This window comes from Centruroides vittatus, unplaced genomic scaffold (genome assembly GCF_030686945.1).
Source record: "Centruroides vittatus isolate TY-2023 unplaced genomic scaffold, ASM3068694v2 contig_577, whole genome shotgun sequence".
NCBI lineage: Eukaryota > Metazoa > Arthropoda > Arachnida > Scorpiones > Buthidae > Centruroides > Centruroides vittatus.
Genome location: NW_027122345.1, coordinates 1,018,245 through 1,031,277, shown reverse-complemented (window position 1 = coordinate 1,031,277; position 13,033 = coordinate 1,018,245). Strand labels below are relative to the sequence as shown.

Genomic DNA, 13,033 nt, shown 5'->3' with positions numbered 1-13,033 from the left:
ATAAATTCGTCGTCTTCTATTTGAGCTCCCATTATCCTAGCACTCTCTAGAAGTTTTTCTCCTCTTAATAGATAATCTCTCCATGTCTCGTCACGATTCATTACTAATCTCGCCACATTGTTTCTGGCCTCTATCGCTTGTTTCCTTAGGTCTCCTTCATATCTTTCTCTTAAGTGGGTCCAAATTTGTTTTGCCGTTCTACACGTTAAGATAAGGGCCACTTGTGTGTCATCCATCGCGCATGTTAAAATGCCTCTGGCCTGTGAGTCCGTTTTTTTCCATTTCGCCTCTTCGGCGGGATCCGTAGGTGGGTCGTCTATTAACAGATTTCCCAGATCTCTACTTTCTAGGATGGCCATTATACGGTACTTCCAGCTTGTGAAATTGTTACCCGTAAACTTCAGTAACTGACCATGTCCTATTTCGGCCATTCTATTCGTTATAAAGGTTCGGTTTCTAAGATAGCAAATTTAGGCTTACCGTGGCTGGTCGTTCAATCCAGTTGCATCAACGCTGGAATTTTCTTCCTGGGCCCATAACCCTTTGTTACGTTAATGTTGCATGCTAGGATATCTATGTTCTCAATTAATCTAATCGTTTAACAACATAACAACTTTATTGTCAACTATAAAGGTTTCACCAGCTCGACATGAAAGGTAACAAGCACAACTCGTGGGTCAATGGTACAAAAGCGCCCTCTCAGCGCAGAGATGTGCCCGCCGCCCTCCTATAGCCAAATTATAGCCACGACATTTTTGAGTTCTGTCACTTTTCTTGCTGGGGTGCGATATGCTTATGAGTGCTATATGATTCATTAATGCTTAGTAAAGACAAATTTAGCAAAATGAGATGAATCATAAATTGTTTATCAGGAATTTTATTAAACTAGTCAAATTGAGTATACATAAATAAGCATTACACATAAAACCAATATCTAGCAAGAAACTACAAAACTATATAAAAGCAAACACTTTCACCCATATTGAATAGTCATTGTTCATCATTCAACACAGTTGAAAATGTTTGCTTTTATGTAGTTTTGTAGTTTTTTTACTGGATATTGGTTTTAATTGTAGTGCTTAATTTGTGATTGTTATTAAATCTGTTTTTGATTTAAAAGCTTCTTGTCCTGGTTGTATTGATGTCTTCAATGTGAACATAAAATTGCTGTAATGGACTTATCATACAGAAAAAATGGCAAAATGGTGTAAAAATAAGTTTTAATTCAACAGAATATGCATTTTGGGTATTATACCCCTCTGTTTACAGTGTATCTGGTAGTCTGAAAATAGACTGTCTGGAAATTAATTGAGAGATCAATTGGACCTTTGTTGGTAATAGGAAAGTATAAAAAAATCTATTTGTTATAAAAATGTGAAATCTCTCCCTGTTCAGTACAAGGCAAACAAAAAGGTACAAATGATGACGGATTTGTTTGAATGGTACATTTAGAAGTTATGCTGATGGTAACAATGACAGAATCAATTATTTCACAATTAAAATAATAATCAATATAATTTATGTTTATTTTGAAATATTTTAAACTTAACATTTAAAAATTAGTGCTAAGATTTGTATTAAATATGTTAAAAATAAAAACCAGAAGTTGTTAAAGTATTTCTTTTAATCTTTAGAAAAAGGTTACATAACACAAAAGAGAGAGAAAATGAAACCAAAACATCACAAAACTTCAGAGCACCACCTGAGCTCTAAGACGTAAAAATACAACAAAATAATGTTGGCAGATTATACAATCAAATTATTCAACAAAATAGTGTAAGATAAAGACATGTTCAAATACAGGAATTATTTTTAAGATTTTTTGTACGCTTCTGTACATATATAATTGTAGGAACCGGATTTTTAGGTTTTTGCATATTTTTTTTTTTGCACAATGGCGTTGCATTAAAAGTTCCAAATCTGCAATTATTTCATTGATATGGGTATCCAGGGCTGAGTTATAAAAACCTAAAAATGCATATTTTGGTAATAAAGCCTAAAATGCATAATTGAGAATATTTTGGTATAAAAACCCTAAATTTGGCATATTTTGCCAATTTCCTAAAAACTTTCCTAGCCAATCTCCCCTATTAAATCCCCAGGGATTGTATCCCCTTTTTCAAACTGGTTCTCATTGGTTTGTTTCATGATTGAATGATTAACATCCTGTTGCTATCCATTGGACACTTTGACAGAAAAATACCAGAAGGTATTAACCTTGGACTTTGTTAGCTAGGCTACACCTCTCCTTCTTCCTAAAAACTATACAGTGGGATCACTTTCATTTTGTTAGTTTGTGAAAGCAGCTATAAACTTGAGTCAGGTCTACATTATTGAATACATATTGAAAATGCTGAAAGTATCATCATTGAAATCATCTCTTTTGTGGTCCTATATTGCTGAATTTGGAGGGCCTGAAATATTTAGCACCGATGGGAAGGTTCTGCATCGTGATGCCTGCAATGCACATATTGTTTGCGACAGGAAATCTCAAATTCAACAGCACATGCAAACGGCTAAACACAAGAACAATGCAAAACTGTGAGAAAATGCTGAGTGTAAGCATAAACAATTATTTATATCACAATTGCAGAAAAACTGGATTGATTCTGTGCCAAACAATAACTTCAATTTTGAATTTTGTGAGGCGATGTGTGAAGCAGGAATTTTATTTTCCAAACTATCATACCCAACACTTAAATCATTTCTGGAGAAATACAAGTATAGGACAATTTCCAATGAATCAACATTGAGAAAGTCCTACACGGAAGATGTGTTTCTGACAAAGCTGGAAAAGTTATGAAATGAGTTTAAAATGAACAGATGTACTTGGTAGTGGATGAAACCATAAATGAGCAACAAAATATGATTACTACTGTTCTAGTTGGAGCTCTTCGTGAAGATGAATATAAGGCGCCTAAATTCTTGAATATGGAAATACTTGAAAAAGTAAACAATGTTACAGTAACTAGCTGGTGCTTAACTCTTTGCAGATTCTATGGCCTGATGACATATAGTACGACAATGTGTGTTTACTGTTGTCAGATCAAGCAGCGTATATGGTCAAAGCAGGACAGAATTTGAGCATAATGTTTCCTAAATTTCTACATGTGACATGTTTAGCCCATGGATTAAGCAGAGTAGCCAAAAAAATTCAACATACTTATCCTAGAGTTGACAAGTTAGCAGCATGTGTTAAGAAAGGCACCTTATAGATGAAAGTTATGGAAAGACTCAACTGGACACCCTGTTCCCCCTGAGCTAGTTGTCACATGCTGGGGAACCTGGTTGGATTCCATGTTTTACATTGGAGAATACATGGACCAGCTGAAGAACTTTTTATCACATATTTGCAAAGATAAGACCATGAGTATAGAGAGTGCTTCATCTCTTTTGCAAGATGCATCAGTTTGCCAAGAACTAATGGTTCTTAGATCTCTGGTATTTCTAAGGACCCAGCATTATGCAACTGTAGAAGCAAGGACTTCAATTGCACGAGTGTATTTCTATCATTGAAAAATGTCAGAGCAACTTGCAACCTAATCCAGTGCAAAAAATATGAGATACTGTGGAAAAACTGAACATTGTTTTAGGAAAAAGCCTTCATACAAGAATTTCCTTATATGAAGGTTTTTCTAAAACAATGCATAATTAATGAAGTATTGCAAGAGTCTGAACCAACAATGGATGATGCAGAAAAGCTGACTCAGTTTTCTCCATTGGATTATTCTATGATGCGGTTTGCTCCTGTGATATCGGTTGAAATAGTGAGACTTTTCTCGATTATGAGAAGTTTGGTACAGAATAAGCCAAATATAAAGCAATTATACCAAATTGTGTTTTGCAATTACAATAAATCTAAGCACTGATCTCCTTAATGCCCATTTAATTTTTGAAAATGCACTCAAAACCCCCCTTTTTTTTAATTATTGATTATTCAAGTCCAGTGAATGCATATCCCAAGTAGAAAAAATTAGAATGCAATAATATCCAAGATAAATTTCACCCTCAATGCAATTTTATAGTAATAAAATTAAAACTATATGAAATACTTTAAAATAAATGTTTTTATTTAATAAATATAGCATTAGAGATGTTTTATTTGTCATTTTATTGCTTTTAAAAACAAGCTGTAATGGGACACCTGTGGTCTTCAGTGTTTACAACTATTTGACCTTGAGCGCAGATGTTTCGTGGACTTTTGCAGGACATCCTCATATAAACTTTGATAGGAGTCAGAGTTCTAGGAGGGTGTGTGGTAGTTCCACGAATAGACCAATTAAAACACATGCTATTTGGGCATTACTACTATGTCTCCAGGGGACAGACTGACTTCTTTGTTCGATAGAAAATTTTCTAATTGGTTTACAACTAAGAAAGTTACATGAGGAGATAGACAATGATCTATGGAAGGTGAGTAAATTTTATTCAAAAAAGTTATAAGCATAGGGAGGGAGTGAAATAACCACATTTTAATCAAAACTCGCCATGTTTGCCTGAGTTAACTCTGGTATGGGCATTGCGTCCATTTCACTCAACCCGAGCTTAGATTTGCCAATTTAGCAAAAAAGTTGCTAAATTTGACAAATTTTTGCTTATGTTAGCACCTTTTTTTTGAAATTTAGCAACGGAAATTTTTCTTATAGATTCTTTTGTAAATTTAGATACATTTGAGATTTTCCACAAAATGAAAAAATTTCATAAAACTATCAAAATTTAATAAATTTCTTAATTTATATTATCTTTAATGTGCAATAATTATGCGTATGAGTCACAAATCTTATTTTTAATAAGTGGCAAAACTAATCAGAGCTCAATTTTTTTTATCATGACCAAATATGGTAAATGTTTGTAAAGGGGTGGAGCTTAGTGAGCACTGGCATTGCAACTAGCAGTAGCAGGTCCAATCCTGATTCAAACAGTTTGTCAATTTTCTTAAAGTTTGATAGTAATCGTTGTTACATTGAAAATTTGGGACTCCTTATAAGTTACCTACTGTGCATCATGAGTAACCAACTGTTAAAGGCAAATTTTAATTTGCCAAAACAAATGAAAGATGTTATACAGCAGAAATTTTGTTCTCACTGTTTGATGACCAAAGAAATTTCTTTTTTTTCTTAAACCTGTTCTTGATGAAGTTCAGAGATTAAATAAAATATTTGAATCTGAGAATAATGATCCTATGAAGTTGCTACAGGACTTGCTAAATTTAATAGAATCTTGTTGTTCTAAGATTGTAATTCCAGGAATAAAAATAACAAATGATGTAGTGATTAAAAACCATTTAGCACTCAATCCATATTTGGGTTATCAGTTTGAAACTGAAATAAACAATTTTACACTGTTAGATGAAGAAAAGAAAAATATCTGTAGTTGCTGCATTGCCTTCCTTTTGTCTCTTATAAAACAACTTCAGCAACAGGTTACCTGACAATATATCAATTTTGAAAACCATGACATCACTAAGTATTGACCATTGTCTCAACCCAATTAAAAGTGATATAATAAACCTTGCGAAAATGTTTTTTATTGATGATGCAATAGTAACTCACATTGACTTTCAATGGAGGAAAATCCATACAATCCAGTGGAAAGAAACTTCCAGCACGTTAAACCTGTGGATGGAATTAACTCAACACTAAGATGCTGCCAGAGAAACTCCTTTTCAAGACTTTGTCAATTTTGTTTTAAAAATTCTTTTATTACCACACTCAAATGCAGAAGCAGAGTGTTTATTTAGTCAGATGAATATCATTAAGACCGAACTGCGGAATAGATTGATTATTATTTCACTCAGTAGCATATTAATGGTTTGACAAGATTAGGGAAATGCAGCTATGATTATGAATTGCCAGTAAATGTCATGATTTTATAGTGCCTATTTTTCCAATATCAAAATTTAGAGTCTGAAACAGGACTATCTTTTGAACACAATGAAGAAATTGAAGAAGTAATGGAATTTAGTGACTAATGGACTTTTTGAATAAACTTAAAAATAGATTAATTAAAGGTTGGTTTTTATTTATTGTTTAGCTACGTTTTTAGCAAATTTTGAAATTTTTAAGCTATTTTTAGTGTTTTTTGTTTGCTTTTAGCTACTTTTATTTTTTTGAGTTGGCAATCCTACTCAAGCTAATTTGGTTAATGGATTTCAAATTGTTACTTAGTTTTCATATACATGTATCTGTATATACATATGAAATAGTCATGAATCATGATGAATTGATGATGTGATGAAGAATATGTGGTAGGAAAGGGAATTCATATTTTGAGGTTTTTAGAGCATATAATATGCACCTAAATTGCACTTTTTAGAACCTAAAAATCCAGTTCTTACATATAAGATGATATGGAAATTTTCATAAAAATTAAGCTATTCATGGATCAACTTTTCAGGTTTCAAATATTAAATTAATCCTTTTTTGTAGAAATAAAAATAAAAAGAATTTCTTTAAGATAAAACAGATAAAACTATGAATAACTTTAATAGCAATTCTAAATATTTTGAATTATACAAATTTCATGAAGATTTACCTACAGACAAATTGTATGCTTTATAAACTTAAAAACAAATGAAGAAAAAAAATTTTTCCATTTGTTTTGAAATTTTTGAAAGTGAGTTTTCAATAAATTTGTAAGCATTTTTGATTAAAGTTGCTGCTGTATCAAATAACTATATCAATTCAATTATTTGAGATATATCCTAACTTTTCCTTAGTTTATTTTTTGATTTTCTTTCATACATCACGTCATACTGAGGAAGATTTAAGATTTCTTCCTTAATATCTATTAAAATTGGGCTTGCCAGATTTTCACAATGTCAAACTGAAACAGGTGACAAAAACACTTTACCTCTCCCATTACAATTCAACATACTTAAATCTCACGCAACACAATATTCAGTAATTATGACAAAAAACAATACACATGCATAAAGAATAGTTAGCTATTCTTTATGCACTAACTGACTCAAGGCACAGTATCCTGTCTTTTCTCTTATTTGACAGGAGGGATGGAATGCGGCACAGCTGTGTTGAAGTAGGAGTGGGGAACTGACAGTAGTGCAGCTGCTGTGCTGGTACTGGACATCCAGGTCAAGCCACAGTACATCCACCTTTCTTGGCTTAGGGTACTTCCAAAAGTTGCTTCTCTGTATACCCAATTAATTTACATAAATTTTGGCACTTTTCCTCAGACAAAATTACAAACGAGCCAAGAGACTTAGACCATCATCCTGAAACTGGGACTCCTGGTCGTAGGCAAAACATATGAAGATAATCAAACTACAATCACCAACAACTATGACATCTAAATAAACCAAGGCTTTATATACTTAAAAATAAAATTATCAGTATATATTGTATATATTCGACATTTGACACAAGTGTTTAATATTTAAAATCAACTTATAAAACTTGATAATCCTTAGATTTTATATTTCTTTTTAAAAAATCTGTACTGTATTTTAAAAAGTCAAACCAATTACAATATTTTATTGTTCATTTTTTATATTCTTTCAGCCTCCAAAAAAGAAAAAAGGAAAAAAATGGGGAAAAGAACAGAAAAAATTGCTAACTATAGATGGAATCCCTTTAGCAGATATGACAAGAGAGGAGGTATTTTCATAAAAAATATTTTTTAATAAATAATATTAAATTAGAGTTTTTGTAATGTGGAAAATTATTTATCTAATAATATAAATGATTTTACATATGATACAGAACAAATAGCTAAACATCATTATCAAACCCGATATATTTTAAAGCTATCATCCAACTAAAGCCGAATATTATTGGGATAGAAATGACTATAATATTAATAATTTATAAGACAATTTGGCGCTAGAGTTAGGCGTTATGCGCCATCTCTTAATAAATTTGATAATTATAATTTTAATAATTTAATTTAAATAATTTAGAAGTATTGGAAGAAAAAAATCGGCGTGGAGCAGGACTCAAACCCACAACTCCTGCTTACCATGCATTGCCAATTACGCTACCCGAACCTCCAGTCCAATCTCCTCTTCCAATATATATAAGCTTACATTATAACCATTAACTGGAAGAGGAGATCAGACCAGAGATCCAGGTAGTGTAATTGGCAATGAATCTACATGGTAAGCAGGAATTGCGGGTTTTAGTCTTGCTCCAGGCCGATTCTTTTCTTCCAGTACTTCTAAATTATTTAAATTAAATTATTAAAATTATAGTTATTAAATTTATTAAGAGATGGCACCTAATGCCTAACTCTAGTGCCAAATTGTCTTATAAATTATTAATGTGGGAACGCCGAAGGTAGGACGGAGTCGTACCTCCTTTTTTTTCTCGGCGTTCAGGTCGGTAAGACCCAACCCACTGTCTAGGATGGCTAATTTTATCGTACTATCCCGACTTGTCGGGATCGGTTAGTTAATTGTCAGGTCGAGTGGAGGAAGTGTGGGGTCGTCGATAAGAAAAAGGCAATATCCGTAGTAGCAGGACAACACAGATAAGATTTATTAGAATATAGAATTGATTACATCAAAGCGACGCATTCCGTCCCTAATCGCGGGAGAGAGAGAGCTCACAATTGTTAGGGGATTCATACCTCTCGGTTATCGCTTATGATCGAGAATGATCTTCGGCCCGGCTGAAGGTTCTTCGGCGTCTTTCCTGGCGGTGCGGCCGGTGGGCGGCAGGATCGGCTTGTAGGCGGAGGCTCCGGCGTCTTGGAATGGCCTTCGTACAGGACTCGGGTCAACGGGTCGTTCCCCTTCCTCGGACCTCGCCTCTTCTTAGATATCTTCCCCCTTTATATACCCCCGGTCCCTTCCGTAACAATCACCAATCGCGATGGAGGGTGGTGACTTGAGTTCCATGACTCAGGTGGGATCCGGAGAAGGAGGGAAGCGGGTTTGACGGCAGAAGACTGTACATCCTTCGAAGCTTGATCGTTATCGCGGATCTCAATCGTTATCTCCCGAGGGGATTTGAAATAATGAAAATTTAAAATCGGACCGGCTTAATTCGGTCCTCACACTTCCTCGGACTTTCGAAATCGAACTTGGTCCTAAACGGGACCAGTTTGATTTTATTTACGGTCCGGGCGTTCGCTTTTATGGAGGGTTACTCTCTCTCGGATAGCTGAGAAATAATTCGTAATCATTTTATAGATACATTATTATTAAGCGGCACAGAGTTGATCGCGATACAGTAATAGGATGAGATATACAAAATATAGGCTGAGTTAAAACGGGTCGTTCTGTTGTCTGGTAGTATCGGATTGATACAATGGTAATTCGTCGACGTCTGTGGACGGATGCCTGTTGTTGATTAGTAGTGAACACCGTTGATTGGCTGGAGGTCTGGAGGTCGAAGACAAAGGTTGTAGTTCGAGGAAACACGTGGGTGCGTTATTTTCTTTGTTCGTTTGTTCGTGGGTTCGTACGTTGATGGGATACTACTGGATATTAGATGGTGATGGTTGACGAAAATCGCAGGTAAGTTCTTGATAGAATTTTGGTAAAGTTTCTAAGAGGAAGAAATAATCGGTCCTCGATGGAGGAGTAGATGGTTGGATTTTGGTGGGCTGAATGGCAAATGGTGGTAACGTTGGATAAGTCGACATCCGGTTGGCGTGGCTGATAGCTGATACTGTCTTGGTATCCAAAAATAAAGATTAAAGTATACGTAATGGCAATAGTTCATTGTTATAGGTAGAGGTATGATAACATATAGGTAAAGTAGGGTTTACTACTCTCTCTCTTGGAGAATTATAGCTACTTATGTAGATAACAAAATATAAACATTTCTCTCTAAACGCTCATATTCAAAACGTCTAAAGGTAAAAATTTATAATCGAATACAATTTCCGATACTCCTATGAATATATGAAACTTTAATATTGTTAATTAGAAAGATATAAACTATGAATACGAGAAGCGCTAAAAATATACATATATGGATAATTGTTTGGGTTAGTGGGGTTATGGAGGAACCCTCAATGAGATTAACAATTATCGCAAAATGGTATGGGGCAGTCTAATGGGCACATAGGGAAGTAAGTGGTCTTACACGTAGTTAAGTCGTAACGTTGCCATAGCATATAGGATTGCCTGTCCCTAGATAGCGCGATACCTGGATGGTTAGTCTCGACTTGCAAAGATGCTTAAATTGACAGTTAGGGCGACCGCGTTTGACTACCCTGGATAATATTTAAATAGCGAAACCGGATGTATAGGCTAGAACATCGCGTAACCTTCCGGGTATATATTATGGTTAAGGCCCCATTTTGAAGATATCGTAATAACTGTATCGTAATAAATGAATTAGTCCCTCTTTGTTTTATGGCTTCTATCTCTGAATTTACGGCTGATTGAGTTGACAAGATGTCGGGGGGGTTATCGATAATTTCAATAGTCTATTTAAAGTTTAAGGAGAGGACGATCGACTCGTGGAGGGAGAAATTAATCGAGAGATGCGGTTATGTCTAAGCATAACCCACGGTGGGTCTTCCACCGGGCCGCGACTTCGAAGTGCATATGGGGGCATGATTTCTTGGTCCCCAGTCGTTTCCGCTTCACACATTTCGCTTTCTAGCTCGGATTCCTCTAACTCGCTTTCGCTTTCTGGTTCCGATGGTTCTTTCGGTAGTGGAGGGAGTACGGAGGCCAGAATAGTTTCATCCCAAGGGTCGGGTAGTTCTCTAGGTGGTGGCGTGATCCTTAATGTGTCTTCTCCTTGTGATACCTCCGATTGATCGACGGTCATGTCAGCGTCATTCCGCTGTATTGTCGGTCGCTTAATCTTCCTATGGCCGTACTTCTTCGTCGTTTCTTTTTCCGATTTGTGATAGCATCCCTGGTGAAAGGCGCTCGGAGCGTTCGTTCTTGGCCTGGATCGGGTGGACGTTTCTCCTGACTCTTGGATCCCTTTATCTTCCGCTTTACGGGTTTGGAGGGTGAACAAAAGTGAACGACCTTTCCATCCGGTAGAATCACCTGGCTATTATGGAAATCGAGATTCAATTGCACAGTTTCGAGAATGTCTCGCCCTATTATGCCGTCACACGGAGAGGTGATCTCTGCTCGAACGATTCTGCAAAACTGAGGGAACTTGTGTCCCCTTAATTTAAAGATGGGAACTGCCGTACCTACGGTCTGGACGGACTTTCCCTGTGAACCTGTCATCTTCCTTTTGATACCAAATTTAATGGGCGCTTTACCCTTCAAGTTGTTTGCTAAATTAGTTGATATAAGCGTGCCTTCAGCTCTGAAATCAACTTGCATCTTCACAGGAATATTATTAATGTAAACTAAAATGATAGGTTTAGGTCTGGCAGAGGTTCTCGTTAATCCGATCCTGCCTTTCCATTTCGTGTCGCTCTCCTCTCCTGTCGAATCGGTATAAGGGGGAGAAAAAGTTCTGCAGGAATCAGTATATCGTCGGTTCCGCTCAACTATAGGATTTCTTTTAGGTCTAATTCGAGGTCGTTGACCTTTGACACTTCGCACTTGGCCTCTCCAGCGATCTCGATCCTCTGCTGGAGACTGGGGTCTGAATCGAACTCTATTTCTATCATTTCCTATGTCGTTATTGTTGTTATATCGGTTCCGGTGTTGATTTTGGTCGCTTGGTCGGTCGGGTCTGCGGTTGGGATTGACATAGGTGAGATTCGCAAAACGTTCTCGATCGTCTCGTCTCCCGTATGGGGTTCTATAATTGCATGGAATTATGTCTCGAGTGAGCCCGTCCACTCTACCTTTAAGTTCTTCCAGCGTCTTTGTTAATTGCGTTAAATCGTCTAACGGGGGATGATCGGTTGATCGCAGGTTAATTGTCCGCAGGTTCCCGCGTGAACGCGCGGTGAGTTCTTCAATCGTTTCTTCATTAATTGCGGCATCTAAGGCCTCATCGAAGGTTTTTGGGGCATGACTCATTACCCTTTGTTGTATCCTTGGTGTAATACCGTTTAAAAATTGGACCTTTAGGCGTTCGTCCAATTCCTTTCTCTGTACTCTCTGGATGATAGCGGTTTCCGCCGCATCCGCACCGGGTTCCGGCGTGATTTCTATTTCTATCGCTAGCGCTTGCAACCAGGCGGCATATGCTTGAACATCTTCATCCCTTCGTTGCACACAAGGATAAAATCTATTTAACCCCTTCGTACCCGCAATCGAACTGAGTTCGATCGGTTTACATAGCGTTACACAGAAAATGGTGTTTTAGACCCTCGGAGAAAAAAAATCGGCGAAAAAAAAATGTTTTTTTGGACTTTCGGATGTATTTTCAGTCCCCAAATTTTTTGAAAAATTTTTTCCCGCGCGAAAAAATTTTATTGCGATTTTAATTAACCCTTAATGATGGGCAATTAACGCTTAATTGTTTTTTTATGGGATTTTTTTATAGAACTTTATTTATCCTTCTAAACTTCTAGCGCACCGATTTTACTTCGGTAAAGTTATTTAAAGCTATTTTCTGATGTAAAAAACAACATCCGATAGTTTTTTAATTTTTTTAATTAATAGATTTTTTTATAATTACGTTTAATTAAGTCGGGGGGGTCGGAAATTTCAATTAAAATCGTAATTTTAAAAAAAAGTTTTGAAATATCCGGCCATCTAGTATTCACCCTACTTTTTACCCTTCTCCTCCCGAGAGTTTCATGAGAATGTCCCGCGAAACACGACACCAGCTGTTCTCAAGGTCATCCAGCTGTGTAAACAATGACTCATCAGTGTCAAGTTTCGCGCTAAGGCGAGAAAAAGGAAATTGTACTTTGAAGTGTTTTCTTCAAAATTAACACATTTCTTTCGTTTTTTTTTTTCGTTTTTAATATTTTTTAATGTAATTAAACATAATTAATTCAAAAAATTTAAAAAAAAAGCGCAGCGGAAGGGGTTAATCTAAAAGTGAGAGGCACTCGATCAAAGCGCTGGAGCATAAGTCGCTTGAATTCGTCGAAATCGTCGACTTCCTTGATTCGCCGATCCTTTCGTACGAATTCCCGGGCTATCCCCGCTAGTTTTAACTTCGCTACTGCCAGCGTTTGCGCT

At 36.1% G+C, this 13,033-nt stretch overlaps 1 protein-coding gene across 2 annotated transcripts in view; it reads left to right on the top strand.

The window, feature by feature from the left end:
• Positions 1–13,033, top strand: part of LOC136979075 (dynein regulatory complex subunit 4-like) — a 63,029-nt gene that overhangs the window by 5,089 nt on the left and 44,907 nt on the right. For both annotated transcript variants that reach the window (XM_067274981.1, XM_067274979.1), the window contains exon 2: positions 7,521–7,616. In XM_067274981.1, the coding sequence (XP_067131082.1) occupies positions 7,521–7,616 (96 nt within the window). The remainder of the gene's footprint in view (positions 1–7,520; positions 7,617–13,033) is intronic.